Genomic DNA, 21,142 nt, shown 5'->3' on the forward strand with positions numbered 1-21,142 from the left:
GAAAGCCAACCCAGTTTGTTTTCATGCCCCAAATGTTTTTATCCGTTTTTTACGCTTCAGCCCCCTAATAAAATTTTACTGTAGCCACCTACAGAGAATACCATTGTGGGCTCCTAAAATAGCAAGTGAAAACTACTGTATGTGGCACGTAAACATTTCAATTCCATATTAGGGTTAGGATTGGCTGGTATTCCTCCCAGTTAGTTTGTTCTGCAGTGCCAGTCATGTGTACACAGTTTGTGTACCGTAGCTAAGTTTGTCCCATCTAACCATGCTATTACCAAGGGTGGCTCAGGATGTGGGCTGTTGGGGTCAAAACAAAGAGCTACGGTGCCATTGGATTCATCTGGAGACCCCCTGGAAGGCATTTTACTGCTCTTTCACTAGTGCAACAACTGTTTCAGGGAGAACTAATGAAACCAGGAAAGACTGTGAGGCATGATTAGGCTGTAACACACAGGAGGTTTGACAAAGATTACTCCTCTAGTACTTTCAAAAGTTATGGAACTTTTGTTTCAGTGCAGATGCTTCTGCAGGATTTTTCAAAAGGCCGATTTCCAAATTTAAAGTAGTTTCGTTTTCTGGTCATGGCGAAAAATGTTTTATGGATCTTAAACACACATGTTAGACAAACAGTCTGCCACATTATGTACAGTGTAAATGGGTGGGCATGTTGGCTCTCACTTGAGTTTCACTGTTAAAACACTTGTCTGAGAGATGAGATCATGGCTGAAAAAAATGTCTTTCCGACTGTGGTATGTCTGCTTGTTCTTCCTGATCAATTATTCGTACAAGCATTTACTTGTTTTTTTTTTGTTTTGTTTATGCTTTGCATTTATGTAAATCGGCAGTACTGCACAAGGAAATCATGGAGGTGGGTCCCAAATAGTCTTGTGTGACGATTCTTTAGCTGTGCTGCTATAAAACACTTCTGAAGGATGTTTCCTGACTAGTGCAGTCTTGATTTTTGTGTATCAGATATCTTTTCACCCTGTCTCTGGTTTGCACTGTGCTATCGGAGGTGTACTTTCCTTTATAGAGATGTGCAGCAGAGCCCACTAACACCTCCAGCAAAGCAAACAGATCAGCTGGGTGATAACGCCTCGGCCTGTCTGTCGTACCACTGTCGGTAAACAGCAGTGCAGTGTTGTCTGTCGTCCAGGCAGCACAAGCACCTGTATATCTTATCTTTTTTCATGCTTGTTTTAGAGGGTGATAAAGCATACGATATGGAGTCATCACAACTCACCCTTTTTTTTGTGATAGTTCAACAGTACGCTTTACAGTAAATTGTGGTAATTCTTTGTCAACTTTTAAATTGATAAAAAAAACATTTTGCTGCAATTCCAATGAAGTTACATCATGATGCAGCCCCAAAATTTAAGCGTTCCTTTCGACCGCAAGCCTACTTTATGAGCCGTTTGAGGTCAAGCTTTTACTTCAAGTATTAGTTTCGTTTTGACATTATGGACGAGGTCCACGCTAAATATTCAAGATTGAAATGTTGCGCTGCCAAAAAACCTGTTTTGCTTAAATACAAGATTAAGAATTCCTCTGGCACACACTACAGTGAAAATGGACAGTACATGGAAGAAAAGTTATGGGCAACTGAAGTTGGACTTGTTGTGAAAAGCTGCTGTTATGACAATCCAGATCAATCTCTGTATCTTAAACGTTTGAATTCACACGGAGAGAAAACACATCATCTGCTAAAAACTGTGTGTAACGCTGGAAATGTAACTCGAGACTGGGGTTCTGTTTTCTTTGGTCCTCCTGTAATTGCTGTTGGCAGCCGACTGGAGAGGATGTTTGGCACATTTTATTTTTACTTTTAAATTGTAACTTTCAGGGGAGAAAGGACTTTGTGTCTTCAGACTGGAAAGCGCTGGCAGTAAATACTGAGCTGGCACAGAGCTTTGCAAGCTGGCACTAAAACCCTACAGGTAACTGGCAACGATTTCTGTTCAGACTGGCCGGAATAGACCCAGGAGCAAGGAGAATGAGCAGACCCATGCTTTAAACAACAACTGCTGTCTGTTCCACTGCAAAAACAGTGATTCACAAAGCACAGTGCATTACCCCAGGGATAGAAGTAAAACTCCCATTGCATAGCAGAGCCCCACTCCACGTTTCATTGTGAGATTCATTGTCCACTGAGATGCAACAGATAACAAGTGGCAGTCTAATTAAGACCATAAAACCTGGAACCAACTGCTGTGCAAAGCGTGATGAGTCTATACTGCAGCAGTCCTGTATTGGAATTATTAAAATGCATTGCTTTCTGTGATCTGGGTAAAATATTTAAGTGCGTATAGCATGTCACTGTTAGATTGTTACACTGAACTTTGAGGTTTGGGGTTTGGATTTTGTTTGGTTCACTTGGTACTGTAATACCAGGGTGTTGCTCATAAGGATAACTTTGATTGGGATTTCACTCATCAAACATTTCAAACTATGCATCGTCAATGTAGATGCTTTTAAACAAGTAGTGTTTCATTCTAATCATAATTTCTGTGCCGTTTTGTCAGGCTTGCTGTGTTTTCACTATATTTACTACCCTACTGTGAACCAAGTAACGTGGTGTTTGATCCAGAGCATGTGGGAGTTATTATGTAAGTTTAAACTAACGATTCTAATGGTTATGTGGCTAAGGTTGCACTACTGCATATCATTAGCAACGTCTGCCTTTAATTATTTGACCCAGCCTTCACAAGCTATGCATTCCTCAAAGAATACCTGTACACAAAATATAGTTTGGATATACAGTGCTTTGCTTCTGGAATTTGTATATTAAATAGAAAATCATAAAATAACAACAGTCGTAAAATGATTCCTGTTTATATACAGTAATTTGGAGCGTCTGAGTTTCCAGTGGCGCTTGCATTTGCCTGCTCCAGTCACTGTAGTGGACTTTAAAAGCGCTTAATTACAATATATAATTTTAAACTCATTCAAAGCACTGTAATAAGGTATTTCTGTCGTACCAAACAGGTGATGCTATTTTTAATCCAGGTTTTGACAGCCTGAAATTCCAGGCTTTATGAAGAGGATCCTGGAATAGGGTCTGTTTTAGGAAACTTGGCCGAAAGCTGCAGGACTTGGCCAGGGACGCTCACCTCAAACCTAGCTGCAGTTTTTCGTTTTTTTTCCCCCAGCTCCAAAATAGCTCTCAAGTAAAGCCAAGAGCACTCCTGCTCAGAGAGAACAATGGCAGGAGCTCGGTCACCCAGTCAACCTTAATTGTTTATCTTATCTCAAATATTCTCCTGCTGTTCTGAATTATACAGTAGTTTTTGATTTGTGCTTTCCTCTGTGGAAGGTTTTTGCCAAAAGCAAAAAAGTGCTTTACTGTTGCAGCCCTGCGCTCCAGCCCAGCCCACATTCCTGGCTTGTGAAGGTGTAACCCTGATCAGGATATTGTGTTACCCCGCCAGCCGGTTTATAAATAGGTAAGAGGAAAAGGAAGGGAGATGACACAGCTAGTACTGATCAAACATGTCCAAGAATCGGCTCTGTTTACTGTGCTCCACAAATGCATTGGCTCATCCGTGTTTTTTTTGGAATCAGGTTAAGGATATTTGACTTATCTGCACTGAATTGTTTACCCGAGCTAACCTGCTGGAGATCCCAGTTTGATGGATTGCAGATTGCATCTTGGTTTTACAGTACAGTTGAATGAAGGCACTAGGATATTGAGGGGATCTGAGGTGAAACTATCAAGTCAAGTCGACATTTTGGCTAATGCCTCGTGTACTGTATTTACAGTAAGACTGAGTGCAATAGGCACTAGTTTACTGATGAATGCATTAGTCGAAATTGTATCTAGGTGGCATAATAGTTTTTTAGTTTTACTTCCAATACCCTAAACGCTGTTATAGGTACTGTACATTGTTTTTTGGTATAACACATGGATGCATTCTGCACTAAAAGAAAATGTGATTTGGCATTTCCTAGAAATCTCAGGAAACCACAGATTTTTGTGTTTAAAATTACTGAGGTATTGTTGTACTCCTCTTGACCACTGAGACACATTAATAACATATGCATTTCCATCCACTGAAATAAAATCATTTGATGGCTAACTGAGGTTTTGTAGAAGATACAGTCATCTTCAAACTACAGATTTTTCTCCTGTGCATCATCCACTCCAGTACACAGAGTCCTTTAACCTGGACAGTAGACAAGACCTCATCTTGAAAGCAGTCGGTGCCGTCCGGGTATACAATGATGCTGTGTGCTTTGGAAAGGCAAGTACAGATGTCCTTCTAGGGGTGTTAGCACAGGGTTAATGGAGGCCTTGTTGAGCGTGGAGTTCTTGGACTCGGAATTGCTAGGCTCACATAATTGTACTCCTTGTGTTTGGTTCTCGCAGGAACACTGGCTGATCAGAATCAGTAAGAGTGTTGTTTTTTTGCCTTGTTTTTTATTGTTTAATTAAGCCTCTGCTAAAGATTTAAGGGTGTTTGTAAGATAGTGATTTGAAATCCGAGGCGGGGGAGGGGGGGCACAGTGTATTTACTGCCTGCCGAATTTGCAAAGAACTGGTTAAAACCACTTTCCCTTTTAAGGTGTTGTTTACTGTTTGTTTAATTTAATTCAGATGTAGGTGTTTAACGTGTAAGTGTTTGAACATGCTGATGCTTCTTTCAAGTGGAAAGCCAAACCCAAATTCATGCAATTCTAGTGACCAACCTTGCTGCTCACTCCTGTACTCGAGGTAAAAAAAAAAAAAAAAAAAAAAAAAAAAAATTCCAAATTGGCAAGGATGCAGGTGATAAATAAGACTCCCCTCCTATACCCCTACACACACACACACGCACACACGCACGCACATGCACACGCAATCCAAATAGCTCAAGGTATTTTCTATAAAACCCCAGCTTCTGTTTTTATTAACAGCTTTGCAAAAAAAAAAACCTCAGACAAGATGCCAAGAAAAGCATGTTGTCTACAGTAGAGAGAAGGGCAGCAAGCATTCTAGTAAGCCCAGGTCTACAGCATTGTGGCAGTTCCACATGCCAACAGGTTCAGCCTTCAAAGACATAAGAAGATCACTTGGGAGCAGAAACAGTGTTGATCGGTCTACTGTCCTAGGAACCAATGTTAAGAATAATCCTATTAAATGATCTCCAGTTTTTTTAATAGTTTCTTTTGGACGGAGGTGTCTGGTATATGTTGCAGGGGGATTTAATGCCCGTTTCCTCGTGTTGAAAGCCCAACATATTCATGTTTGAGCCTGACTTCTGTGTTTGTGCAAGACTCTTGTATGATTTTTGTATGGACAATGAAGGATGGCAGGCAGCCCAGCTTTTCTGTGTCCATCCCTGGCTAAAGAGGCTCTGCCCCTGCCCCCATCTGTCCCAGATTAGTGCAGATCTTTGTCCCTTAATTGATAAGACCCTAATCTGTCATTAGGACCTCCTCCACCAATGAAAATGCCAGATTCACCAACATTCCGAGACTTTTCATTTTGCCAGGCGATATGTCCCCTCTGGAGAAGGAGCACATTAAGAAAAATCTCATGTTCAACTGAAAATTGCCAGTGAAATATTTATCAGGTCCAATCTCTGGTCTAGCAGATTGAATTTCAACTCCTGGTTCTAAAACATCACAGGTTATTTGTTACAATTCTGAATCAAAATTAATTGGCGTGCAGTTTATCTCTCCTTTTTAAGTAGCACTCATGTTAGATTATGTTTTAAAATGTGATTTGTCAGTGGGCAGTCATGTATAATTATTTGCCAGAACTATTTTGTATTTGTGGGCCAAGCTCCATAGCAACAAAACTTTTTTTCTGTATTCCAGTTTAAAGAGGAAACGTCACATAATGATGTCATTTAATTCTTTGCCAGTCATGAGATCTACGGTAAATGATTATCATTGCCCAGTATATCAATGATCAAAGATGCTCTGTTTGCACACCGTACTTGATGGCATGGGCATTTATTTCCACATCAACACAGTTTATTTTGTTTGTTCGAACTGTACTATAAAAATGAAAATTGCTGTAACCTACATCCCCCTTTTAATTTGCCATGTTTCCAGTTTGCTTTTGTTATTCGAGCAACCTTGTTTCTTTGATTACAAATCCGTAATGTTTCCTGTTTTTGTTTATTTATATATAAAATGTGCCAGGAATCTGACCGATTTTTGGACTATTGGACTGTTATGAAGTAATCACTCTGTTTTCAATCCTTTCTGTTTACAGTTTGATTTTCAGGTCCAAGTAAACAATTTGGGGACATCCCAAAAAGTTATAAATACATGTGTGTTCATGAGCAAGGAATGTTGTTTCATTGTTAAGGGAAGTAACACATTTTGACCTCACTCCTATCTGACCTCGCTATCTGTGTTGTGATTATAAACTTGGCCTACATGACTGAACTTTAGCCTGCTGACAGCATTCAGGTGAGTGTTTTGTTGTTTTTTTTTGTTTGGGCAACTATTAAAAAAAAAAAAAAAATATATATATATATATATATATATATATATATATATATATATATATATATATATATATATATATATATATATATATATATATTTTCTGAATGACTTGGTTTTGTTTTTTTAAATTAGGATCAAAGTAATATCAGCATGATACTGGTATCTGAAAGCATTACATCAAGAGCCCCTTCTTTAGGTTTATTTGTATATGGTCAGTAGTAGGTAATATTGTATATGATAGGTCATAACCTGGTCTATTGTAAACACCAGCAAGTCTTACTGAAAGTCACCAAATGTATTGAGCTCATTCCCAAAAAAACAAAATAACTGTCTAATTACGCACTGTTTTTTTTCCGTTAGAACAGCAGAAAGACAGACAACAATCGCTGGATTTACCCAATAAAACATGTCGAGACTTGTTGAGCATACCAAGCAAAGACAACACTCGTAGCACCCAAGTAACGTATCTAGCGCAGAAAAAAACGAAACAAAATAACATTAAACCTTTTTTTTATGTGGGGAGGGGGGTGGGGGGGACAGGTGAGAGTGAGTGGAGTTTCTTCACAGTAGGGTGTTGTCATGGATAGCAGCTGCTGTGGTTGTGTTTGTGTGACGGGGGGCTGCTGTTAACCTCGCTCGCTGTCTGGGGCGGCACACACAGAGTTAATACTCGCCTGAGGACACATGATAGCGGTGTGGGGTTATTTATTTTGTTGGTAAAGTTTGGGCTGATTCATCAATAAGATCAGAGCTATGAGATTTCTTTAGCTCATCTGGTGCAGAGAGGCTGAGGGTTGAAGTCTTGTCCCACTGGGTTGTGTGTGTGTGTGTGTGTGTGTGTGTGTGTGTCTCAGATGTCTAGAACTGCCTGTTTCTTTCCAGCTGTTTAATGGAAAATTTCAGTCCTATCAGCCTTGTATCCCTAAAGATATCTACTTGTATCTACTGTACACTAAATCCATAAAAGACAAGAGAGGAAAAAAGATCAAATCGCTTGGCTTCAATGGCAACAACATTAGGCTTATCAGAGGCACTTCCCTGGGTGATCCAAACCACTATTGTTCACAGCCGTCTTCCATTCTCTTCCCACTGGGTTCACTGAGAGATTTCGGGATAGCTGCTTGTGTTCCGCCTACCAGTTAGTTTCGGAGCAGGATTTTAGTTGGTGGTGGTGTGCTTTGTAAATGACTCCAAATTTGAATCCTTTCTGCTGTGCAAATACAAGCTGTTAGCCAAAGTTTTGAAAACTATGTAACAATATATATAACTACTTAATTTGTCAGTGTATGATTTTCACAGGAGGGCTACTACTGTACGAGCCCCCCTGCACCCATGCTTTCTGAAATATTCAAGCTATGTCAATTAGTAAATGCTAACAGGAAGCATGTCTTGACATGTTTGACTCGCTTGCCCAGTGTCTGGATTAGGCTTCCTGAGCTTGTGTACTGCAGTGCCATGTTAACTGTGTACAGAGTGTACAAACTCTGCAGGCCCTGCTGCAGTCAGACTCTGGGTATGCAGACGTGTCCCTCTAGATCTCCAAACCCTCTCCGCCGTTACGTAAATCGTCTTGTAACCCGAAGGTCCCCGGTTCAAATCCCACCTCAGCCACTGACTCATTGTGTGACCCTGAGCAAGTCACTTAACCTCCTTGTGCTCCGTCTTTCGGGTGAGATGTAATTGTAAGTGACTCTGCAGCTGATGCATACTTCACACACCCTAGTCTCTGTAAGTCGCCTTGGATAAAGACGTCTGCTAAATAAACAAATAATAATAATAATAAATCTTTTCATTCAGATATTTGTGTTGGAAGAATACAGTTCTTATTTTAGATTCTCACACTGAGCACTGTATGTATAAAGACCTACTATAGTAGCAGTGTGTGGGTAAAAGATTATAATATAATATATCTCCTCAGAATCTTCAAATGAATGCTTAGTCATGTGTTGGTGCTGTAGTGATGCACCTGTCCTATACTGTCAATTAAACACAAACAAGAAAACAAAGGTGTGTATTTGTATGTGTGTTACTGTGCAAACACATGTGGGCCTTGCTCTATCAAGGAGATCATGTGCCAGCCCTTATGAAAGTTTACCATAGTAAAATCAAAGTGTAATAAGGCATAGTGAAAGCACGGTAAAGCATTGTAAAGAATAACGAGGTATGGTAAAGTATATTAATGAACATGGTAAACCATGGTAATCTTTTTAAGAGAGTGCACTGGACGCTCCTCTGGGTTCCTTCCCTGTACTGTAGCAGCTCTGACTGGAGCACACTCTCCAGGACAGGGTGGCCATCTGTCCAGACAGTGGCTGAAATACAATCAGATCAAGGGGAAGAGGAATGGCCATGCTGATGGACATTGGCTACCCTACAGCGAGAGACACTTCTGACTTTCTCACACTCTGCATGCAGTGCAGCACAGGACTCCATGACCTGGCATTGAAATCCAATCACCTGAGGGATGACTCCAGCAGAGAGGTTGGAGATTCGACCCAGGACCTTTTCACGAAAAAAGAAAATAAAGAAATGCTCGGCTCGCTTAAGCCGGCAGGCTTTCTCCTAACTCGTTAGGATCTTCACAGGATGCAAAGAAAACATGTTGCAGGGGTTAGAATCCAAACTGCGGTTGAACAAACACACCTGCTGGCTTTTTGTTTTGCTGGGATGGATTCTATTTCTGCAACGTAGTGTCTGGTGCGACTGCATTTTATTTTATTGTACTAAACTGAATGTAGCTTTTGGTAATGGGATTACAGAGACTGACTGAGGTAAAGCTCTGACTACAGTAGTTAAGTATTTTTTACATTTTGTCTGGATACAATATCAGACAAAGGGGTGGACTTTCTAAGCTTCTTCACTGTAGTAAAGCTGTTTTCCAAAAGAAAATAATGTTACAAAACTGTTAAGTGATACAAAGCAAATGGCTGTGAACTTGCCATGCTAGTCTACTGTATTACAAAACAACAAACAAATAATGATGGATAATTAGTAGTTTGTTAAGAAGGAATGATAACGAGTGCCACTGCGGTTTGGCTTTTGCGTGAGAGCTGTGATCAGGCAGTTCTTTTATTCTGTATCTCTTCCCCTGACTCTACCATCTGGACCATTGCTAGCCATTAATCTGTGTCGGTTTGTTTGTTTTTACTCTTAACGCAAAGGGCTTACTTGGATTCAATAAAGCCCTGTCGTCTTTGTTTATTAATTCAAATTAGAGTGCTACAGAGTATCTGGCTGTTTTACAGTACTTGTGTTAATGCAGTAGGCCTTGATGCTCTCCAGCAGATGCAGTATGATTATTGTTAGTTTGTGAGGAGTTTAGGTTAAAGGAGTTCTTGTGTATCACAGTTCACCTCTGAACTGTGCAGAGGTGTTTCATTAAATCCTCTGTTTTGTTGCTTTACAGCTCTGACTGGGTGGAGATCCTCGAGCCTCGCTCCCGCGAGCGCATGTTTGTCAACCTGCTGACAGGGGAGTGTGGCTGGGAACCCCCCGCCAACGCCACTGTGCGTCAGTCCGACGGCAGCCAGTGGTGGGAGCTGTTTGACCAAAACAACAACCGTTTCTACTACTACAACTCTGCCACGAGGCAGACCGTGTGGCACCGGCCCCAGAACTGTGACGTGGTGCCCCTGGCGCAGCTGCAGGCCATGAAGCGCAGTTCCGAGTCGGGGCTCGGGCGCCACAGTGCGCACAGGGGCAGCGGCACCAGCAGCGAGGGCCGACGCACCCCCATGCACGGACCCAGCATTGCTGCCCCCCCAGCACCCCTGGAGTGGGACTCCACAGGCAGAGAGACCCCCGCCAAGGGCAGAGGAGACAGCCTGGACAGCAGGAAAGATCACGGGAGGTAGGCCCTGAACTTTTGGTTTCGTCCATAGCCAGGACCTATCCTGGTGTTACCAGCTGTTTTGGAGTCTTTCACACATCAGGCTGGGGGTGGGGGGGGGTGCTGTAAATTAGATGGTGGAAGTCCTGGTGTACTTTCAGCAGAGTACCCTGTGCTGGAATCAGTAGTTGAGCCTGGGGGTGGGGGATCATGGTGACTGATCCTTCATTGCTAATCTCACAGCTGGTTAATGATGTGAAGCTGGTCCTTGCATGGGGGGAATGGATCTGCAGCTATCTCCACAGGAACCACTGTAGGACAAAAGGCAGAAGTGGGTTTTAATGCAAAGCATGTTTTATATTAGGTTATAATTTTACATCACTGGGCATTTATTATTCATTTGGATTCATATTTCAATTTTTTAATAATTGTATGGGCCAGTGGGTCTTGCATAAGGTTGTTTTCGATCAGAGATTTGGCACAGAATACAAGACGGTGTTGAAGGATATTGTGCTGCTTGGTGGAGGGTGTATTTAAACAGGCAGCATTTGATGGTAAGAAACTATCTTGCTGGGTTTTACTATATAAGGAAAAGTTCTGAATGCAGATTTTGGACTCGTAGGTATAGATGGGGGTTTTTTTTCCAGTCAAAACAATTTCGTACCAGTATCAGATACTCATTTCCTTTGCACCTTTGCTTTGAACTAGTATTACACATATGGATACAAAATTAACTAACCAATAAAAAAGAAGCAGACTCCTACAGTGTGTGTGAATAGGAATACTCACAAGGGAGCGGAAACCCATACTTAATCTGATGTTTACCAAAGTTAAAAACGAAAATTAGTCCCCACGCACTAAAAAAATACTACTACCGGAGTTGGTTTAACAATTAAACCTGCAGGCGGATCGACTGAAGGGTTGGAAACCGCAAAAGGCAGCTGCTGCTGCAGCATTTTCTTGACTGCTCTGGCTCGGAGTCTGTCCATAACAATGAACAGCTGTGTGCTACTGAAAGGAGCTGTCATTTCATAGGCCGAGAGTCCAGGCCTTAATTGAGCTACTAAACGGACTTCATTTCACCCACCAGGGGCTCCGGCCTCTCTTACCCCGCACAGGCATCGAGTTACCGACGGGGAGAATGACAGCAAGGCTGCGCAGTGTCTGTGTGTTCGAACCGGGATCCAATCTGTGCTTTTCTCATTATCTCTCTGGAACCAGTTCAGCAGTGGGAGGAGGGAGTTGTGTTCTGTCAGACTGATTAACAATGACGACAGCTCCCAAGACTTTGGGCCAGTCCTGTTCCAGCTTTTGTTCTCGTGCAAATGTTTTTGGTGACACTTTGCTTTAAATCAGGGTTAAAAAAAATAATTTAATAATAAAAAAATAAAATTTAATAATGTATTTAATTCAGAGCTGTCTTACTAGTTTTGTAATTGAAATATATAATTTATAGTAGCAAACCACTTTTTCCCCCTTGTGCAGTGGATCTCAGGCTGCCTGTTCTCCTATCTGGCAGTGATGTCAGAAGTTTATTGACCGGCTCGGAGAGGATTTGATTTCTTATTTAAACCAGTTAGGCATCTGTCTCTGACTACAGTAGAAAGGATTGGAGATCCCAAGTGGAGACAATCCAGTGAAGCAGGTATCCATATAATACAGCATGTGCTTTTTGAGGCCGCACGAGGGATGCTTTCATAACTACATGAAATACTTCTAGACTGCCAGTGGGAACTGAACATGCCAGTGAATTACTGGTGAATGTGCAGAAATAATAAGACAGAAGTGTAAAAGTCAAGCAAGTGAAGTTATATGCATGTTTTGCTTAGTCATACATGGAAATATAAGACTAACTGGAAGTTAAGAAACAGGCCAGTTCAGCACATATGTTTCCATAGTATTTTGGTGCACATGTTTTTTTTATTTGTTAATCAGTAATCACCCCCTAAAATATACATTATACATTTTCTATTTTAATTCTTATTGTAGAAATACTCCAGTAAATTGGCATGTCTGGCTTTTGGCCAGTACTGTATTTCCAAGCTTAATTTTTATGAGGTTATCAAATTCCCTGTGTTAAATTATTAAAACAAAGGTGAAAAGTTTTGGTAGTTTTATGGTTTAATACTATGAAAGGATGTGACCGGGAACACACATTTTAAAAAGATACTATCCTATTTAAAAATATAGTATCTGTTTTATTGAAGGCGTACAATACTAATAGTATCTCGCTATTAACTACAACTCCATTTATAACCAAACAGAGCATTATTATAGAAGTTATTCAGCTTGGGATTTCACAATCCTGCAGTCATGAATTAGTTCTGAGTAGAGCCTGTTGTGTTGCTGTCATGTATCTAAGCCAGCTTAGAATGCATTTGTGACCATTCATCAGTGGCATATGGGATGTCGGATTTGTTTACTCATGTAGGCTTGCCTTGCACTTTGACCGCTCATTTATTTAAACAGCTTGTTTCAGCTTTAGATTTAGTGTCACTGTTATCCAGTAAGAATTAGTACTAGATATCCATTCTGACCTGTGAACTAATTGTGGTACAGTAAGTAACAAAGTTAATGAAATACATTTGAAATGTTTCTGTGTATTTATGTGAGTGTTTGTTGGGGTCAATTCCTTTCTTATTCCAATTCCATTATAACGAATTCCCAATTCCAGTTCCAATTCCCATTCCATTTTAATCAATTCCACTTGCAGTTCCTTTGAAGGAATTTTAATTGGAATGGATTAAAATGGAATGGGAATTGGAATTCTGAATTGATTTTAAGAAGAATATAGAATGGGGGGGGAGGAATAAACACAGTCAGACTTTTTTGAGAGTGCTTACCTGCAATGCAACACATTTTTTAAAACCTCAGCTCAGTTGTGTGTATCAAAATACAATTCCCTTTTCTACTTGTGCAGGATAAAACAGGCTGGGATTATACTGTAACAAACATGCAGGAAGTTGCCTTGCCCAGAATATAAGAGTCAGTCAATATTTTGGTACAAACACAAGAAGATTCTCAGATACAAGGAATGCATTTACAGTGGGTACAGTTGTCCCTTTCAAAGGGCAGGTGTGTACCATGGTGGTGCCCATGTGGTTTTGTGAGAGCCATGCTGTGCAGCTGTGGGCTGGTTATACAGCTGTCTAGCTGGCTGGGCTGAAGCTCGTGTGGAAGGTGTCTTTGTATTGGGACTCATCCTGGTCTGTGATGCATTCATATCCTCAGTTTGGAAGAAAGCTGGGGAGGGGGGGGGATTTGTTTTGTTGTTGACATTCCAAACAGACAGGTGTGCAGTGGAAGCTGGAAATACAAATCGGAAAAAGCAGCAAAGAGAGACACTGTCTGACTACAGTATTTAGGAAGAAAGGACAATTGCAGTGCTGGTAGGGTACTGATGTGTGTCTAATTGTTAGTTTTGTTTTAGAAAGAGAGATTATTTCTTAATTTCAGATGTACTCGCAGAATGCACAGAAAATAACAGATTTTTAATGGAATAAAAATAAATCTGCACCATTTAAGATTTTTGAAACCTTGTTGTACATTATTTAAGTAATGGTTTTTCAGCATGAATAATGGTCTGTGTACAGCATTACACACATATATCATATGGGACGCTAACATGTTCAAACTGCATTAGACATTAATGACATACTGGAATTGGTTATTTATGAGCGCTCTGTCCTGCTAGCTCACAGGCCGTGGCGTGTTGATGAATGTGGTCCTTGGGTGCGTTTTGCAAGCCAAGACACAGAAACCTTATATCAGAGATAGCATTATACCCGCTAGCCTGCAGTAATAATGAGGGTGGAGGGTATTTATAGAGGAACATTCCTGGCTGACTTGCAGAGCTGCACATTCACTTCATCTCATGCCAGGTCCATTTGAGAGGATGAAAGCTCCTGTTTTTTAGCATGCACATTTATTATGAGAACACCTTCACATGAGTAATCATACCAAACTGGGTTAGGAAAGATCTCCACGTTTAAGAAGGGGCACACGTGGCTCCTCGGCAGGCTGCTGCTGGAATTATGGTAGATTTTAGAAAACCGTTCCTGTCTTTTGATTTGGATGCCTGCAGTTCACTAGAACCCCATTGTGCTGATGCATTTTATCTCTCTTTGAAACAGGAAAAGATCAATCCATTAGCGGGCATCAAAACCAGCATATCCCAGAGTGGTTTATTCCGTGAAGGCGGTCTTGTTTTGTGATAAGGAGATGCAAGTGAAGGTTTGGGTATTTACTAATGAACTACAGGGAGAAAGCAGGCTTCCTTGAGGGACTCTGTGCACAGGGGTCAGGAGCCAGTTGTTGTTGGATTGGATCCATTTCCCTTGTGGTTTGTGTGGTCTCGTACTGGTGACTCATTTACTTGAAGCATGTCCTTGAATACTTGCATGCTTACTATGTCCTAGCTTTTGCATTGTTACTCCGTATTGGCACCCCCTCTCCTCAACACCCCTCGTTCTCGCTAGATACTGTCTTCTAGGTAGCAATAATGCGCACACCAACACCAGTAAAAGGAAGTATTAAGAAGTCTTCGTCCTCTAATACAACTTGACATTTACCAAGAGAATAGACATATTAATAAAGACACAAAGCGTAATTAACGTTCTCACCCCAGACAACGACTAAATTGAAACGCCATGAATTGGTAATCCAATTGTCTTCGCAAGACTTCCACGAATTACTGGTATTAAAAAAACATCTTTGTTTTTTGTATGGATTTCTTTTTAATAGTCCACCAAGATTACAAGGCATTATATACAGCTATTGGCAATCATTCACTTATTGAATTTGTGTTGATTAATAGGAAGACTGCAATTGCTAGTTTGGTTTAATCTCTTTAACTGGAAGATGGTGCAATGATTGGAGACTTCTAAAACAGAATAGCAATAGCAGGCCTGTCCAAACTGCCTGACAAAAATGTCCACGAGTTAAAACAAGTTTTAGTTTTCGCTCTTTAATAAACTGGGCTACTAAATTTTTGGGGATTAAGTGTCGACAGACAATGGTCAAGGAATTGTCAACTTGGCCAAGAAGTTTTTATTCTGGTTTTATGATTTTGAGTTCTAAACACTTTATAGAGCGAAGCCTGTTTGCACAAGGTATTTGAACTCTTCACATGTAAGTCCTCGTAGACCATCAAGCAGAAGGACTTTGAAAGATCCAGTTCCTGGGAATGCTCAGCTCTCCCATGACAAATCCTCTCGGCGAGTGTGCCCTCTTTCTCTTCCCTCTCCCCAAAGGCACTTGGTTTCAGTGAGAGGCAGTGGCAGAGGCAGAGGCAGAGGCAGAAGCAGTCTTTGTAAGGGATTGCTTCTGCAGTGCCAGACACCTGTTTTTGGATGTTGAAGCTTAACTTACTGTTATTTCATTCTCTCTAATCCGTAGCTTGTGAGTGCTCTTGCTCAAGAATGTTGGTCTGGCTGGCTGGCTGAATCGGTACAGTAATGTGCTTCAGTTGCAGTTTAGCAATTCAAATTGGTTTCAGAAATAACAGTAGTGAGCCAGTTTTAAATCGTTGAGCAACTTTCAATTTATGATTCGAGTAAGAGAAGAGTTTAGATTAGCTTCAAGATACTCAGGTGGCACCCAAGTTTCAAGTTTCTCTTGAAAACAGGGACGTTTCAGTACTGGTCACTGGCTTTCAGGTAGGGGGTGCAGTATTTACAAGTTCTGTATGTCCTTTCAGGTCTGATTGTGGGATTTGTTTGAGAAGTTTACATTGCATGGGACTGCTGCAGTTTACTGTATCAGAAGCTAGTCATAAAGCTAAGAATCCAAAGCACGTACATTTTGGGGCGTTGCATTCCACTGTGCTTGGGAACCTGTAAATTGCATCTTTCGCTGCTTTTTTAAAGCAAAATTAATGGGCATGATCTGACAGGCTGAGGAGAGATCCCCTTACTCTACCCGACCCTGCTTTCCCACACAGAGTCAGGGAAGTACAAGGGATGCCAACAGTAACAGGGTCAACTCGTGCTATACAGTAAATGTACCGTGATCACAGACAGATACAGTAGTTGCAACCCCTTTTTTTGTTTAAAATGGCACATAGCGTATATTTTTTGGAAGGCTGTATTGTTTATGAAGACATGCTTCTACGAAGGGGAAATTGTGGATAATCGTTCTGCCCTCCAGGGGGGAGTGGGAATAGCAGTGGGATTGGGAATTCCATTGGACCAATGAATTTCAGAACTACAGTTCTGTGACAGGTTGCTTGTGTTTCTAAGGAGTTTTATTGGAGCAACTCTGCATGTGTTTTAATTGTGTGTATTGTTTTGTATGTGTGTGATTTTTTTGCCAAATTTTTCCCTATGTAAGCTGAGAAACTTGTAAGAAACCATTTACGGCCATTTGCTCCTTCTGAGAGTCTTTCAAAAAAGAACAAATTGGCACCAGAAGAGAACTGGACCAAGTACACTGTAAACGAAGTTCCCTGTTAATTGTAAAGAGTAGTTTGCTCACTGATGAAAGGGTTTACACTGGTATTTTAGACTTCGACTTAGCTCTGTTTGCTTGCTTAACGTGAAACTTTAACATGTGTATTTAACTGTGTCATTAGTGCTTTACTCCTATCTTGGCACACAGTTCATGCAGTTATGCAGGAGTGAAGGGGTTAAGGACTCTGGCAGTACCATGGAACACAATGAGGTTGGCTGGAAGGGGGCGAGGGGGGACCATTGTTCCTGCTGATTCAGGAAGGAAATAAATCTCAGGCAGACTCTAGTCTCTCTTCTGGAAATGAACAATACACATCAGTTGGCTGGCAAACAGAGTACATAGAACTATATGTACACAAGATGTCCGCTCATTAAACACAGGTATGGGGGCTGATGAGTTGTTTACACTCTTTCACCGAAGGTCAATGATGTTTTTCCCCCCCCATGGAGGCAGTTTGAGACGGGAAGAAGCTGAAGGCCTAGAGATCCTCACATTTATATAGTTATATATAGTAGCTGAAAATGATGAGCCATTCTCAGTCTTACAATATGTGTCTGTGCTTGTAACAAAGCGTGAAACCAAAAAAAACGGGTAAGCCGAGACAATCTGTTGCGCTTCAGTTTATTATTTAATAATCCAGTGGTTTGAGAACACAGGCATCAAATAAATCCAGAACCGTTTTGAAAAGTTATAAGCGTGAAATAGGGCTGTCCCAATATCCACGTTTTATTAGGCCCTTAACTGGTAAAAGCTTTTGACAGCCCATTGAACCGTGAATGATGTTCAAGCTGTGATTGGCCGAATACTCCCGAGATGTTTTGCACAGGACCAGCCCTCCATGGACTCTAGACCCTCCCTGATGTAGCTGCTTTTAATCAGTGTTATGTCTACGCCGTGGGCCTGTGAAGCTGGATAATAAAAACTGTATTTTAAAACCTCTACTTAGTAGCTAGTTTTTATATTTAAAAGACCAGCAATCCTCTGCATTACCTTCAAAACAATGACTAGGCCTGAGGCCTAGTCATTGAAGTAGCACCATCAAGCCTTGATAGACAGATAATTGCAAGTTTATCAGGGAAGCACACAATCCTGCTACTATACATACTGTAATGGATGTATTTACCATATCACAATATATCACTGGCAAACAGACTATATATGGGTATTATTTTTGACAGTGCCTCTCCAGAATGTTCCATGAAGCTAAAACTAAAATAGACAAAAATCATTTAAAATAAATAAACAAAATATCACAGCCCAGAGCTTATGAAATTGTTTCACTGATAATAACCCAACTAAGACCAGTCGACCTTTCTTCCTGTTTTTAAATGTATTAGATGACCTAATGCAGGAAGGATGTTTTGTGTTTGTCTGATTTAGCTGTCGGCTTCACATATGTATTTTGACAGATATATTGGTTCCTAAAAAAAAAAAGAGGACAGGAAATATCTGCAGCACCTTCATTTTGCCTCAGTAAAGCAACAAATATGTGTGCATGTAAACTATGCATCCGCTGTATATAAAGTGATTTGAGCTAATTTTTGCGGCATGTATATTTTGCAAATTTTTAGTAAGTGAAATTGATTAATATTTCTTGCCAGCAGGCGTTTCATGTTTTACGGTACACAATAACATCTGCCTCTTTGTCTTCAGAAGAATGCATGCAGTACAGTGATTTTGCTTTCTAGTGCTGACAGGCACGATGTCATTTCATGGGTCGCACACGTTTGCCACAGATGCTTTGTTCTCATATGGAAGGGCTCCTTCAGAAATTCAAGACTTATCATGACTTCTGATCATTCTGGACTAATTAAGAGGAATTTACTTGTTTTTATTTTGTTTTTTTTGTCAGACAAGGCGAGAACTAATGGTCTAGAGGGAAGAGCACGACCACTTGGGACCCTGGTGGGGGGGGGGCTTTTATAATCTTTAAGTGGGGGTGGGGTTCCAAAAAAAAAAAGATTAAGAACTAAAATTAAAGGAAAGAGCATTTAAATTAAATTTCAAAGAGCCTGTAGTCTTTCTGGGCAGGAAGTTGGGAGGTGAACTTTGGTCCCTCGGAGGTCACTGGTGGGTTATGTTAAATATTATATTTGTCTTTTTAAAATATATTTTGGAATGTCGTTGTCCCCCCCCCCCCATCACCTCTGAGCTGAAATCCCCAGGTCATGTTTGATCGCGTCATGGCAGACAGACAGTGTTTGGAATTGTCCTGTATTATTGTAGGACAATGGTCTTTGGACTTTACAACAAGGCATTCTGATTATCAAAACATTCTGAGCTACTGCAAATATTGTATAGAGAACAAAGTAAACCGTCCTCAGCTTGAAGACCTATTTTAAAAACCTCAAATAACATTCTGATTGTTTGTTTGTTTTTCCTGCTAAACTTAAATGTCATAATGTTTTCCGCAAATGTCTAGTAAAGGGTGAGGTCTTCTGTGGCAATTGTTTTGTTTTTCTGTGTCACTGTGTGTCCGGGGATTTGTATCTGTTTAGACACAGAGGTTTATTTTGGTGTTTGCTTTATTGGAGCCACCGCACTGACATCGTACAAATACACCCACAAATAAATAAATAAATGACATTTGGGTTGAAGCTGAACGATTATAGTAAATTAAAGACACATTCAATGGCTTCTGTTTTATTTGCAGTGTGAAGTTTTTAGGAAAGAGCCTATACTTAGTAGACTTTTTCCAGACTGCTGGGATTGTAAATAACACATTAGGAGCCACAAAAGGGTGGATCAGACAGCCATGCCAAGTCACAGAGAGAGGGAGGAAACACACTGTAGGTCAATGTTCTCAAGGGCATTGTCACTTGGTATTGTTCAATTTACTGAAAATTAGCTTTAAAAGGCTACAGATAGATGCTGGGGGCCCACACGTTGCTGTAACTGGGAAAACAGGGCTAGTCTTGATTACCTTCAGCAGACCATTAGAGTGCGGAAAGTCATAAATCATAAGAGATTTGCTTTTGTTTCGGTCCAGTGATACTATTTCAAATCTTGAGTGTTACAGTATGGATTGCTGAAATAGGATTTTGGAAAATTGTTGTTTTTTATGTACTGTTGATTTGTGTTCAGGAAGTAGAGTGAGAGTGTGTCTTTGGAAAGACAATAAAGAAAAAGGACGGGTAAGGCGTCGGATTTAAATTTTCAAGAAAGGTAAACCTTACGTGATTTCGCATTTGAAAGTCGTTTTCCATTTTAGCTTTTCATCTGTGGCTGTGAGGGGAGTTGTGTTCGCAGAGCATTGGGGAGGCAGCATTTGACCTGTCTGAAGTGTCAATGCTCATGCACAGGCTGCATGAAGAAATGTGGGCAGCCTCAGAAACGTGCAGGTGAGGCGTGCAAGCGTCCTGAACCGCTCCGCACACACTTGGATTAAAGTCAGATTTGGTGTGAACAGCGGATGAAGATTAATTACAGTAATTGGGCTAAGAGGATTTGTGGTGAGAAGTTAGACAAGAAACTATTAGCAGAGGCTCTGCTGAAGGACATAGTAACACTCTGCAATCTACTTTTACAACATGGGCAGACATATAGTACCTTGAATTGAAGTTTATATTTAGTAATGTGGGAAGCTGACCGTTAAGTGCATTTTAGTGATACTGTGCAGGCAGACTGCCGCACTTTCCTGGTGTGTTTTAATTCTGTTTTTAATGACTTTTTGAACAGTAGATTCTTATGTTGATGCTGGATTGTCTTTATGTGTCAGTGCATGTTCTATTCTAATAAGGAGCAGCTGTAAGGGTTGTTGTGCTGCCCTGTTGTAGGTGTGATGTGGTATTTCAGGAAGGGTTAGTTTGTGAAAGCTGTTGATATGAGGGCATGGCCAGGTGGTGATCCCAACTAGGAGGCATGTTTTGAAAATGCTGTGGTGTGACCGCCCTGCAATAGGACGCAGCTTTACATCCAAATCATTATTACTTTGCTGTAAAGATGATAATGAAATACGTTTTAAATTGTTTGGACAAGCGAGTTCACCAGATTCTCGTCAATAACCAATTATCAAATGTTCACCAGCTGTTTTTTGTTCTAATCAATCCTGTTATTTAGGTTATTAAAAGACCCCCCCCCATAAAGGGGGTTTTGTCCCCTCAATAAGGCTCTCTCAGGAGGATCCCAGTCACCACACTCTTGTAGGCACAGACAAGGTTATTTACAGACTAGCTTACAGTCCATTAACTGTGACCTGGCTTGATCCTGATTGGTGACTTTAGTTCAGAGCATCTCATTTAACTGCTGGGAATAAACGTATTGTCCGTGAAGATGGCCTACAAGGTTAGGCCATAAATAACCTTGAATAATAACCAGTGATCTTTATTGCACCTCATTCAGTCAAAACGAAAAAAAAACCCAAAAGAAACACCACGGATATCTAGTTGCTGTTCGACACTGAGGCATGTCCTTTAT

At 40.8% G+C, this 21,142-nt stretch overlaps 1 protein-coding gene across 2 annotated transcripts in view; it reads left to right on the forward strand.

Moving 5' to 3' along the window:
• LOC131698586 (rho GTPase-activating protein 39-like) overlaps positions 1–21,142 on the forward strand; it is a 46,846-nt gene that overhangs the window by 9,855 nt on the left and 15,849 nt on the right. Inside the window, exon 2 of one of the 2 annotated variants that reach the window (XM_058990924.1) lies at positions 9,854–10,297. The exons of the other annotated variant lie outside the window; for it this stretch is intronic. Coding sequence (XP_058846907.1) covers positions 9,854–10,297 — 444 coding nt within the window. The remainder of the gene's footprint in view (positions 1–9,853; positions 10,298–21,142) is intronic. 2 annotated transcript variants of the gene reach the window in all.

Source organism: Acipenser ruthenus, chromosome 18 (genome assembly GCF_902713425.1).
Source record: "Acipenser ruthenus chromosome 18, fAciRut3.2 maternal haplotype, whole genome shotgun sequence".
Classification (NCBI taxonomy): Eukaryota; Metazoa; Chordata; class Actinopteri; order Acipenseriformes; family Acipenseridae; genus Acipenser; species Acipenser ruthenus.